The sequence below is a fragment of the Lepidochelys kempii genome, chromosome 2 (genome assembly GCF_965140265.1).
Source record: "Lepidochelys kempii isolate rLepKem1 chromosome 2, rLepKem1.hap2, whole genome shotgun sequence".
NCBI classification, from domain to species: Eukaryota; Metazoa; Chordata; order Testudines; family Cheloniidae; genus Lepidochelys; species Lepidochelys kempii.
The window spans coordinates 184,070,203-184,082,481 of record NC_133257.1 but is presented as its reverse complement, the minus strand read 5'-3'; the positions used below and the strand labels follow the sequence as shown (position 1 = coordinate 184,082,481).

Below are 12,279 nucleotides of genomic sequence, written 5' to 3'. Positions count from 1 at the left end.
CCAAACCTGAGTGATCCCACATACCTATTGCTAAAGCCTTTATCCTTCCGCACCTCATCTTTCTATTGTTTTACATTCGTTTGTGGTCCCTCATTTGCAGTTAGGATCTGATCTTGCAAACACTTGTGCAAAGGAGTACACGCCCAATGGGACTACATTTGTGGATACAATCACTTATGTCCATAGGTGTTTGCAGGATTTGGCCTTTAGATTGTCGTAAACTCTTTGGTGTGGCAACTGTGGGTGAAATCCTGGCCCCACTGAAGTCAATGGTAAAACTCCCATTGATTTCAGTGGGTACAGGATTTCACCTTTTGTCTTTTTATTTGTCCTGTATGGGTCTGATGCAAATTCCTTTGAAATCAGTGGGAGCATGCTTTTGGGTGCTTGATAAATAATAAAAAGCAATAACATTGTTAAACCATGACAGATTGTGTTGAAAGGAATCGGTGAAATCTGGACATAACTGTGAAGAAGGAGAAAATATTAGAACTGGAAATATTATGTTTTAATTGACTTTCATCCTTTGCTGTGCTATTGGGACTAATTCATATCATCATCTGCGTGAAATCTTCTAATTTAATTTTTCGGTACACAATTTGAACATTTGGCAATTTTTTTTTTAAAGCTGAATTGTACAGTGACTTTCTTGAAGAACATGTTTAACTAAACCATGAGCCAAATCTATTAGTTTTACAGTGAAATAAAACATGTGCTTGTCAAAATATCAACAGGACTGGCATGCAGCAGTTGTCATAGCTCCTTAACAGGAAGACATGGAGGTTGGCTGTGTTTTTTAAAAAAAAATATATATATATATATATATATATATATATATATATATTATATATATATATATATATTTTTTTTTTCATCTGCTCTTCTAAATGAGGGCTAAACCAATTTTTAAAAGTCTGAGGCTCGGAGAAGATTGTTTAATGAGTAGAGTGGGGTGGGAAATGGTTTTCTTGTCATGAACATTTTCAAGATTTCAAAAAGTTCATGTTCATCAAGACAGAACTGAGACCGTCCAAAAAATTTAAATGAAAAAGAGAGTGTGACCCTAGATAGGACGCTCACTTGGGATGTGGGAGAGCGAGATTCAAGTCTCTGCCACTCTTCCACTTTCACACCAATGTAAACCTACATCTCCTACATCCCAGGTCAGTGCTGTAACCACTGGGCTATTAGTTATTCTGCAGTGGATCTTAATCTCTTTTATTGGAGCTGTTCCCCTTGGTATCAATAATTAAATATTCATTGGGCCAGAGGGAATGACTGATTCTGTAGCCAGATGGTTAGGGCCTTCCCCAGTGATGTGGGAGATTCAGGAACAAGTCCTTATATCTCTTGAAACCTAAGGTTAATACCCTAACAACTGGGCTATTGTCTATTCTGGAGTGGGTGGTCCACACTCACATGCGCACACGCTCTCTCTCTCTCTCTCTCTCTCACTCTGACCTGAAAACCTACCTCAACAAAAGTTTATCAAAACAGATATGTTCCTACAAAAAGTTTGTTTCAATATATTGGCATTTTCTGGCAAAAATCATTTTGTTGAAAATTGCCCGACCATCTCTATTAATAAGTGATTAGTTTTTCATCTCTAAGTCACTGGTCCTGGTAATGTTGGTAGTGACGGAAAGCTGTTACTTGCCTAGTGAATGATTGGTGGCCTGTATGCGGAATTAAATGATGGTCTTACTCGAGTTCTGAACACACTGGCTTTGGGCCAGGTCTTCACCAGGTGTAAGTCGGTATAGTTCTGTTGTGGTCTGCGGAGCTAGCCTGACTTAATCCAGCTAAGCACCTGGCTGATCCATTTTACCAATCTCAGCAGGCCAAGGAGTCAGTGAGTTGAGATGCTGAACTAACTTCTCCCTCATAGAAGTGGTCCCTCTAGGTTAGAGCTGAGGCACTCTGGTGTACTAGTGTGGGGAATTTTGCGTTATCTACATGAGCTGCATCTGTCCTGTGGATAAACAGCAGAGATCATTTTCCAGGACTACCTATCTGGTACCTTTCGTCAGCAAAAGAAGTTATATCTTAAAATAATAAAGAAGACAGCTATCGTCTTCTCAAAAGGGTTAGGTGTCTACATTGCAAAAGCCTGTGCAAAGCTGTTGAAGTCTTGGAAAACTGACACTTCCTGGGGGCCAGGCACATAGGATATGGAATTAGACCATAAGTGGGTGACCGTGAAAGATTACAGGGCAACTTTTCAAGTAGAGAGTCAGGGTGAGGAGAGAATTTCCATCAGATGAGCATGTCCCATTTAAATAAAAATACGTTACTGTGGTGGGAATCAAAGGGTTCGAGTTGGACAGCTCAAGAATATGTGACAGACATTGGCATGGTCCTATGTAAGGATGAAAAACAGACTCGAACAAAAAAAGGGCTTCTGTGACATTCCTGCCTGCCTGGCATTGTCCCAGAAAAGTACTGCTAGAAAGAGAAAGCCACGACGGTTGGTTCTCATCAAATAAAAGATCGGTTTTAAATAAACAAATACAAAATCCTCCCTTACAAGGAGAGGCTAACTCCACAAATAACTTTCTGTGCAGGGCTAGTAATAAACTGGTGGGGATAGAGGTGAACTGCCCTGAGAACTTGAGCTTTAAAGTAAATGTTCATATGTTCCTAGTGGAGTTGCTGCCTTAAACTCTGAACCTGAAAGGTGCACCATGCTGGTGGACCCTTAGTCCACATGAAACCCACTGTGTGGACCCAGGGGTTATCTACACACATATTGCACCAAGAGGATCAAGGCTGTACTTTGCATTGATTATGCCATCAGACCTGTCTCTCTCAGCCCTAGCTGCAATTTTAGCAGATTCTGAAAAATTGAGAGAACCCTCAGCTGTGACAAAATGTCATTCATTTACCTACTCAACTTTTTAGACCATAGGTGTTTTTACTAGTGTGAAATGCTAAAGTAATTACTTGTTAGTCCTGTCACTATTTCCTTTAGTACATGTTTTAAAAAAGGTTTCCATGAAGAGACGAATGGTTTATTAAGTTCTTTTGGTCTTCAGTAGAACAACACACACCATGAGGAACTGATTTGGTTCTAAAGGGGTAACATGCCAAGCAATTCCTTGTAAATTCCTTTGTAATTTAGCAAGAGTTAATGGTTACTTATTGTAAAGTGTTACCAGGCTATATGGTGAATGTTTTTAGAAACTGAATTACTCTGTTTCCCTGGAGCCCCCTTTATCCATGGGAAGATATTGTAATATTCAGGAAGTGGCAATATGTTGCAATTGCACATTCATTCGTTTGGTAAAGCTTGGAAAATAAAGCTCAGAAAACTGAGATGGGGCCACGTGGCAAAATTTGGACCCAGATCTGGGTTTCAAACACTCCAAAGTTCAGAGTATTTTGGATACAAGGTTTTGATTTGGCCCATTGTAAAGATTCTGGTTCAGATTTTGAGAGTTTGGGGATGTTTGTTTCAGGAGATATGGTTCCTGTTCATGTCTAGAAAATAACTGGAGTGTTTTGAATAAAAAGTGGACAGATTGATTTTTAGCAATAAGAGGCCTTGGTACAGCAATAAATGCTTCCTCTGGCCCAGGTGGAGAGTGAGGAGTTTTGGTGTTCAAGCTGGATGGAGGGGACTTGGCAGTGTGGAGAAAGGAACTCAAAGATGAGTGTTGAAGAATTTGTACAGATTGAAGAAGCACACTGTACACTTTAGGAGTCCTGCTTATGATTCAAAGACTGAATGGTAATCAGAAGTAGTACAGAGGAGAAATTTTTATCTGGCCATCCATGCGGCTGATTGGTTTTTCTTGTGGACAGCATAGGGTGACCAGATGTCCTGATTTTATAGGGACAGTCCTGATTTTGGGTCTTTTTCTTATATAGGCTCCTATTACCACCCCACCCCCCATCTGTCCCAACTTTTCACATTTGTTGTCTGGTCACCCTAGGGCAGCACTGCTTCCTTTGGAGTTGTCCCACACTTCACAGGTGATCTTAGCTCTTTTGGCTCCGAAGCACAAACAGGCAGCCGTTTTACATTCCATTTCTTCCAAGAAGGGTAGAGGCCAAGTAAATGTAGCTAGCGTGCAGTGATAGCTGCACCATAGTTAAGGTTCCTAAACCATTGCAGAGTACCGTTTAAACCTTGACAATGACCTTAGCAGTGTTACGGCAGAATAACTCCTCAGCTGTGTGAACCTGTGACAGTCAGTGTGATGTATGATTGACCTGTTAATCCAGAAGCATATGAAGTCAATGTTAAGGTTTTGTGTTGGAATGCAAGTTTGGTGAATTTGGGGTACATCTTTTTTGGTATCGCTTAAAGTTAGAAATGAAACCTTATGAAGGGTTGAAGTGTGTTATCAATTACATTGTAGGCAATATGAAAGTAGAAATGAATGCACAGGTTTTTCCTCTCAGCTTCTTTTTTTTCCATTATTTTATTGTTTTGGGTGGATGGAGTGTCCTGCCACTAGGCCTAGATTTTATTTGCTAATAAGTCTGGGAGGAGGGTCGTTGTGCTTAGTTTGGTTTGCTGAATACACCAGTATGTAATACTTTGCACTTTTATATAGTACCTCTTAGCCATGGAGCTCAAATCACTTTATAAATACTAAATTTCACCACACTATGTTGCATAAAACTACACCACTGTGTTATAGTTGAGTATTACTATACCTGTTTTACAGATGGAAAATCTGATGCACAGGAGAGGTTGAGTGGCTTGCCTAAGGCCACACATTAAGTGAATGACAGATCTGGAGAGAGAATCTAAGGGTCCTACTCCTTTGTTGTAACTATTAGCCAACATTTACAGCAATGTGGCTGGACAGCTCAGCTGGAACAGAAGAGTGTATTGCCTTAAACTACACAATTATAATTTAATAGACAATATTGCTGCTGCTGGTATACCACTGAGACCTACAGCATTCAATTCCTGGGTCTGCTTTCTTGCCCTCTTGCCATTGTCCTGCTATTCCTGTCCTGTCACTGAAAGTTTTTAGCCATATATGATCACAAATGGGATTTTTTGGTTGCTGCTGTTCCTCTTCTGCAAATACTGGTCAACTGTAAATGTTGGCAAAATACCTATACTGTGAAAGAGAGGCCTAAATTTCTGAGGCTCACTGAATTCCTGAGTTTTTCCTCCTTTGGCTCCAGTTAATCTTTTTTGTGGCTCAGCACTCAGCGGTCCATGTGGAATGAAGCAGGGGAGCTCAGCGAACTGTAAGCCGCACACCGCTGGCACGGAATGACATGACTGTGGTTTGTTTTCTTCCTCCCCCTCCAATCTAGAGTATAAGAAGAAATACGGGGAAGAGCATGGCTCGTGTCAGGCTGGAATAGCAGGCTTCTTCACTGAGGTGGGTAATGGTGGTTTTGATGAAAAGTTCAAGTTTGCGGATGCATTTTCTTGCTTGTTTTACCATGTGCACTGTGAAGGAATGTGGAAACAGAAACGTGCCGTTAGCTGCACTCTATGCACTTGGCATATTTCCTTTGACTTCAATAACACAGCAAACAAACACCCCCACCCCCATTTTACGTTGTCTCTCCTCCCACAGTTCTGGAAATGCATTACTGTGAAGTCTCAAACATTACATAATACATATATGAACCACAAGAATGGATTTATGCTTAAGTACCCCCAGGGAAGAATGAATGAACTTTGAAGGTTATCCTGAGGGAATATTTTATTCATATAACTCCCACAGCCTCTGTCTCTGGATTTACTCTTTATTTATTCTCTTAACTTTAGCTTTAAAATTTCCCCCCATGAATGAAATGATTTTAAATAGTCCTTAAATTTAGAAAACACACCGTTTTCTGATGCCTTATCCATTCTTGCTGTCTCAAAAAGGCGGAACTGGTATTGTGGAATATGTTTGTTTTTCAGAGCCATGGCTGGATAGTTACATGAATGCTGGGTCAAATTAATCCCTGATGTAACCCCATTGATCTCACTTCAATGACATCAGGGTTCATTATTTCTGTAGTGAAATTTGTTTTTGAACTTTCAAAAAATTAGAATTCCTAAATTTATCAGGAGCATTCATATCAAACACAGACTACCTTCTCCTAATGGTACACTCACCTCTTTTCAGAATTTCTTCATTTTTTTTCTATTAGTTTTTAAAGCCAAAGATACCGTGGAGGAAAGAGTCTGTTTCTCTCTTCATATGTGATTCAGTAAGGGCTAAGTCCTAGAACCCTTACTCACTTGAGCAATCCTTACTCATGAGGGTAGCTCCTTTACTAGTAGTGGGACTACTTGTGTGAGCAAATATTACATGATAAATGTTTAAGGAATCAACATAGATTTTACCTGTGTCATGGTCTGGAATATTGTTTGCTGTATGTTTAGAAAGACGAAAACAGATATTAGGCCAAAGTTTTTCAATAGTGACTAGTGATTTTTGGGTGCCCAATTTGAGCGATTTTTGAAAAAGAGGCCTGAGGTGCAGATAGCGGATTCCCGGCATGTTCTGCATATCAGGTCCCTTCAAGTTGTCTTAAGCTGGGCATGTAACATCTCTGCACATGTTTGAAAATCCTGGCCTTTGTGACGAATGATGTTGACTTGACATTGATAACAATATCAGAGATGGGCCTGAGATAAAATAAGCCCCTATTCAATATCCCGTTTGATTTAAAAGAAAGGAGAGGACAATATAGACATGGAATAGGATAGGTGGGATCTGGAAAGCAGCATAAAGTTAGGGCCTTCTCTTCTCAGTTCTCCCCTTCTACTTATATTTGTCTTTCTATTCCAATCAACCCTATGCCCCTCCTTCCCTGGGTCTGGTTCCTTCATCTTTAAGAGTCAGTGGTTTTCTATTGTTACTTCAGTGTATGCCATTGCCATTAGCCCGCTAACTGCTGGGCCATCGTAAATCAGTTACTTTGGAAGCATTGCTTCCTATTGGTGACTTCTAGAAGGTATAGCTTTGAATTGCCAATTCAGAGTGCTTGGGAGAGAACTAATAGACTCACAGCAAGAGGAGCAATAGCATATGCAGTAAGAAAATCTTAAAATTAATGAACTTCGAAAGTGCTGGAGACAATGGAAAAGGAAAAGAAAAGAAGGTAATCACTAAACTGAGAGGGCCAAGTTCTGATGGGAGTCCAGTGACTCCAAGCAATACTAGAAGGGAATCTATGGGCTTAGTTATGCAGTGCAGCAATGCGCACTATGTGGGTGTGGTTTCTAAAGCACACTAATGTATTGCACAGTAACTGGTCTGTATAGACCTTGCTGGTGTGCTTTAAGAGTTCCCTAGTGTGCTTTAATGTAGTGCGCTTGAAACAGCAATATATAAAAATGCACTAGGGAACTTTCAGCAGCAGGGCCTATGTGGACCAGTTATTGCGCAATAATTAGCACGCTTTAGAAACCACACCCACATAGTGCACATTGCCTACTGTGTGGACAAACTCTGGTGTTGCATATATTTTCTTCCTGTCCCCTGAATGTATATATCACATCAACTTAGACGTCCTTAAGATGCAGTTAGATTCACTTTGACTTATTTATTTAGATTCCCATAGATGCAAAGGGTCAGACTTAGAGGTATGTATAAGTTAGAGCCCTTTACACTGAGTTAGTCCCTTGGAGTTGCTTACATTCTTCTTGGGTTCTTATGTCTAAGGGAGTCTCAGCTAGTAGAACTTATGTGCCAAGGAGGTGTAATTTAAACGAGTCTCTTTATGCCTTCTGGTACGGAAGGTAGAGCTCTCCTGGACATCAGCAGAGTGGATGTAATTAGTGCTAGGAGTTCAAGGTAATGTGAGAGGGGTCTAATTTACACACCACCATCAAATTTGGGCCAGAGGGTTTATTGTCTTGGTTGGTATAAACAGGATTAGGGTTCGCTGCATGAAAAACTGGAATGAGATATTCCCAAGTATACTGGGAATGGGTGGCAACCCTTACGACTATGGCACTGTGTCTGGTAACAGGAGACTTGTCAGCAACAGCTGTTTCCTGGCTTGTCTGCACTATCAAGGCTGTTTCTTTTTCCATGCTGTAAACCTCTCTCACCAGCCTAGTTCAAAAGATGTCTTTGAACTTTTAGTGTTCCTGCCTTATGGAGCTTCAGCCTGAGCAGGAAATGTAGATAAACGACTTCTGGGTCAAACAGGCAAGCCCCTACTGTACACTCGTGCGCTCAGTCCTGCTGATGCTAGTTGTTTCTGCCCAGGGGAAATCCATGGTACTCAAGGGCACAGCCACTCCCAAGAATAAAACCTGTAGTTTAGCACACCCCTCTATTTAGCTGTGTATTGCAATCTATGTCCTTGTGTAGCATCATGAAATGCCCTTATTTAGCCTCCACTGGACTGGAACACTCTAGCACAGGAGTTTCTCACCATTCTTCTGGTAACGGGGGCTGTGTTACTGACATGATTACTGGGTTACAATTTCCTGTGACCCTTTTTATAGAAAACAGGTGAAGAAAACCAGCTGTCTGTCAGCGCAATGAAAAGAAACAAGGAAACGCTGTACCACAGGCTTCCTGGATTTCATAGGATGGCTGCATGAGGCACAGATTTCCATAAATATTCACACAATTGTACAGCAATAATTCATGGCTGTACTGCTCTGTCTTGTCAGAGCTGAGAATAATGCTTATTACGTTCATCACTGATGTGGCAGAAAATTCCCTCCAACGCCCTGTGGTTTGGAGTAAAGTCTCTCTGGATTTAGGGTATGGAGTATAGGATTTCCCTCCAAAAGCTCTAGCTGCCTTATTTCTCGTTGTACACAACAGATCTTCAGTGACCAAAACATAGATTTTAAAAAAATTCCTGGATGAAGGGCTTTCAAATGAGAGCACATGATATAAGAATCCCAGGTGGGATTCTGCCTCATGGTTACATATGGTCCCTCTCCCCTGAGAAAAGAAATGATCTACCATTTCACCATCCTGAGGTGGTCTTCTATCAGACAAGCAACACAAACACAACTGCTTAGGTTTTATTTAAAAAATGCACATAAAAAGCTGTAGGTCAGTGCATCATTTTTCAATCTGCTGTGGTCAGAAATGCCTATTTTATATCCTAAGAGCATTCTGATGTGGGAGTTGCATGTCCGTGTAGGATCCCGTGTTTGAATACTGGGCCTAGGCTCTGGCACTTCAGCATCCTTTCCCCAGAAGTGTCACTCTTTAAATCCCTTTGCTTTGTCTTGCAGTTTCCCACCTTTCCTCTCCCCACCCCCTCCAGTCTGCCTCCTGCACCAATTTGTTTCTCCAGAGGCACATTTATACAGAGCCTTCACTTTAGGGTAGTCTGAAGCACTTAGACATAGTCTTCCCCTTTTAGGAACAACATTCATGTTGTAGTAGTAGTAGTGATATTCCTACACTTTGATCAAACTCTGATAAACTCCTCAGAGCAAGGCACTCTCCCCATTGTGCTTCTCTGGCAAACCAGCAGAAACAGTGACATTGTAACTGAGTCAATTCCAAGACTTGTACGGTTTGCATGATGACCATGATTCATGGCTTGTGCCAAGGTAGAAGGAAAGAGTGTGGCTTTCCCCAGTGCCTGTGGAATACAGCAAGGGTAGTCTCTGTCACCGGAAATGAGCTTGAATGCCTCCTACACTATTTCTTGAGGGGTGAGGAAAATAGAAACCAATTTTCACTCAGTTCTCTTACATTAGAGACTGTCCAGTTCTTATGATGGGCTTATTATTAACTCCTATTCTGCCCTTTCCTAGTTCAGCTAAATCAGATCCTTCAAATGTGACTCTAGTTTTTTCAGCTGGGTTTGGCTTTCAGCCAGGGATCACCATCTGTATGATTTCACTCTGTGCTCAGTTTGTTTGTTTTTGTTTTTCTTTTCCACCACTACCACTGTATATTACATGTTTGTGGTTCTTATTGCTAATTAGAAGGCTCCCCTTCTCTCAAATGGAAGGATGGGAAACTCAGTGGCTTCCACTGCAGGGGTCCATTTGAATCTTTCTTTGATTTTAGTTCACAAGACTTTTTGTTCATCCTGAGTTTTGTTTTGAAGGTCAAGTCCAAGAAACTCAAAGCAAAACTCAGCCGAAATGTTAAAACCATCACATTTTTCCTGACTTCAGATCAAAACAAAGTATAACCATCAGGTGCCTAGTGGTTTCCACCTGAAACCATAAATTGGCCCAGGTCCCTTTTGAAACTCAGCTGAAGTACATGACTCTAGTCTGAGTTTTGCACAGTCCCACCCTCAAAACACACACAGATTCTTAAATGCACATGGACTATCTACATATTATCAAATTCTTTTAAATTCATAGGTCCAAATCCTCAGTTGATGTAAGGATCAATCGACTTACAGCAGCTGAGGATCTGGTCCTTCAGCCTGTTTTGAAACGTAGACTTTTTGTCTACACTGTCACCTGGAAGCTGTGAGGCGTTCGCAGCAGATTGGGAGGTAGATCCAGGGTGCTTGGTGAACGAGTGGGTGGATTCTGTAGCTTAGTTTTGTTACTTCTCGGGGGTAGTAGGAGGACGAAGCAGCTCGGAGGAACACTTGTTGGAAGAGCGTGTTTGTAGGCGTGTACAGTAACTTGTGAGATTGATTGGAGATGCTTCTTGTTGAGGTAGCAGGAGGGTTCAACAGAGGTGTATTGATTCCAAGTATCTGTGTGAAGGGCAAGGGTTGGAGGAGAACTCAGGTATTCTAATGGTGGGGTGAAGTGCCTCCAGTATTGGCAAAACTTCCTTCGGGGATGTTTGGGATGAAAAGTACTGTATAAACATAGGAATAATTCTGACTCTTTTCTGTGGGCAGATTGATGCTTGAAGCCTTGATTTAAATCTCCCCTGGCCCTTTAAAACATAACAATTGCTTGCTGTGATTAATCCTTTTTGTATTTTTTTTTTCTGGTTCCTGTCCCTCCCTGTTCTCTTTTCTCTCACAGGAGCTGGTCATCATGGGAGCACCAGGATCTTTTTACTGGACGGGAACTGTCAAAGTGTTGAACCTGACTGACAACACCTATTTCAAACTGAATGATGATGCTGTGATAGCCAGGCGGTACACATACTTAGGCAAGTAGCTGCTTGAACCCCGATGTCAGGCTGGAAATAGGTTAAAATAAGGGTGCAATTGTTTTTCAGTGGAAATAATGTTTTATTGGTGTAGAGTAAAAGAATAAGCGGCTAGCTTAAAATGGTTTGAGTGGCTGGTGGGTTACCTGACAAAATATATAGGAAAAAAGCAGTGAAGGACTTTCACTAGTTCATTTCCTCCCTCTTCCCCCATCATTATAGCCATTGGAATATAGAAAACAGGTTTGCACTGAAAGACTGTATGGTCTAGTAGACGAAGTAACAGACTGGAACCCAGGAATGCTAGAGTTCTAGTAGTGGTCCTGCCATGACTTACTGTGTGGTTTGGGCTAAGCGGCTCCTCTGTATCTGTAGAATGATTAGTTCATTTGAATAAATGAAGCACTGTATAAATGATTTGTTAGTAAGAGACCATGGAGGGATGGGCTAGGGAGTGGAGCAGATTCTGTAGGTGTTTAACAGACTAGGCTTTAACTTCTAGAGGCCTTGCTTTAAAATCAACTAATGTCACAAGTGAAATGAATGTAAGGGCTTCCACCTAATCCCCAGTGTTTAGGAGTGTCAAGACTTGGAAAACTCACCATGCAACAGTCTAATGCTGTTCGACTAAAGACTCAGGCTGATTTTCCTGAACCTGCAGTCTTTTATAAATATAATTTAGCAGGTGCCACTCAAGGATAGTTAAGTGAACAATATGTGTATATATGTAAAGTCATATATAGATTTTTCCACTGATTAGATGTGAATTACAGTGTTTAGCATGTGGACAGGAGATCGAGAATTCACAATGGAAGGGCGAGTTAAATACAAAACATCCTTAAAAGGGAAAGAAACCCAGTTCTCTCCTTAGACTCTTTGAAACTTGTGTTATATCATTTTTAATTTAGCAAACAAGACAAAACTTTGATCTACCTGTTTCAAATACACTTTCTTTATACACTATTTCAAATTCACTCCTGTTTTTTCTTTTTCAAGTATTAACTTTGCTGACCTCTTCGTCTATTGTTTTGTTTTTTTCCCTATGAACTAAAAAGGCACTTGATTTTTCCATGCCACGATTGGTGGTTACTTTAACTGAGGGAGTAGTATTCTCTTTGGCATACATGAGATTGTCATTCACAGGCATGAAAGCTATTTCTTCCTGATGATGTAGTCACTTGATTCTGTGTGCAGATTTCTGTTTTTACTGCTTCTCATTCCTCTTACATCTGGATTCTTAACTTAT

The 12,279-nt window shown here is 40.9% G+C and overlaps 1 protein-coding gene across 3 annotated transcripts in view; it reads left to right on the top strand.

The window, feature by feature from the left end:
- The window catches only part of ITGA9 (integrin subunit alpha 9), a 294,601-nt gene that overhangs the window by 29,576 nt on the left and 252,746 nt on the right, over nt 1–12,279 (top strand). For all 3 annotated transcript variants that reach the window (XR_012157453.1, XR_012157452.1, XM_073332985.1), the window contains exons 5-6: nt 5,284–5,351; nt 10,904–11,033. Coding sequence is in view for 1 of the 3 variants with exons in the window: in XM_073332985.1 (XP_073189086.1) it covers nt 5,284–5,351; nt 10,904–11,033 (198 nt within the window). In the remaining 2 variants the exon portion in view is untranslated. The remainder of the gene's footprint in view (nt 1–5,283; nt 5,352–10,903; nt 11,034–12,279) is intronic.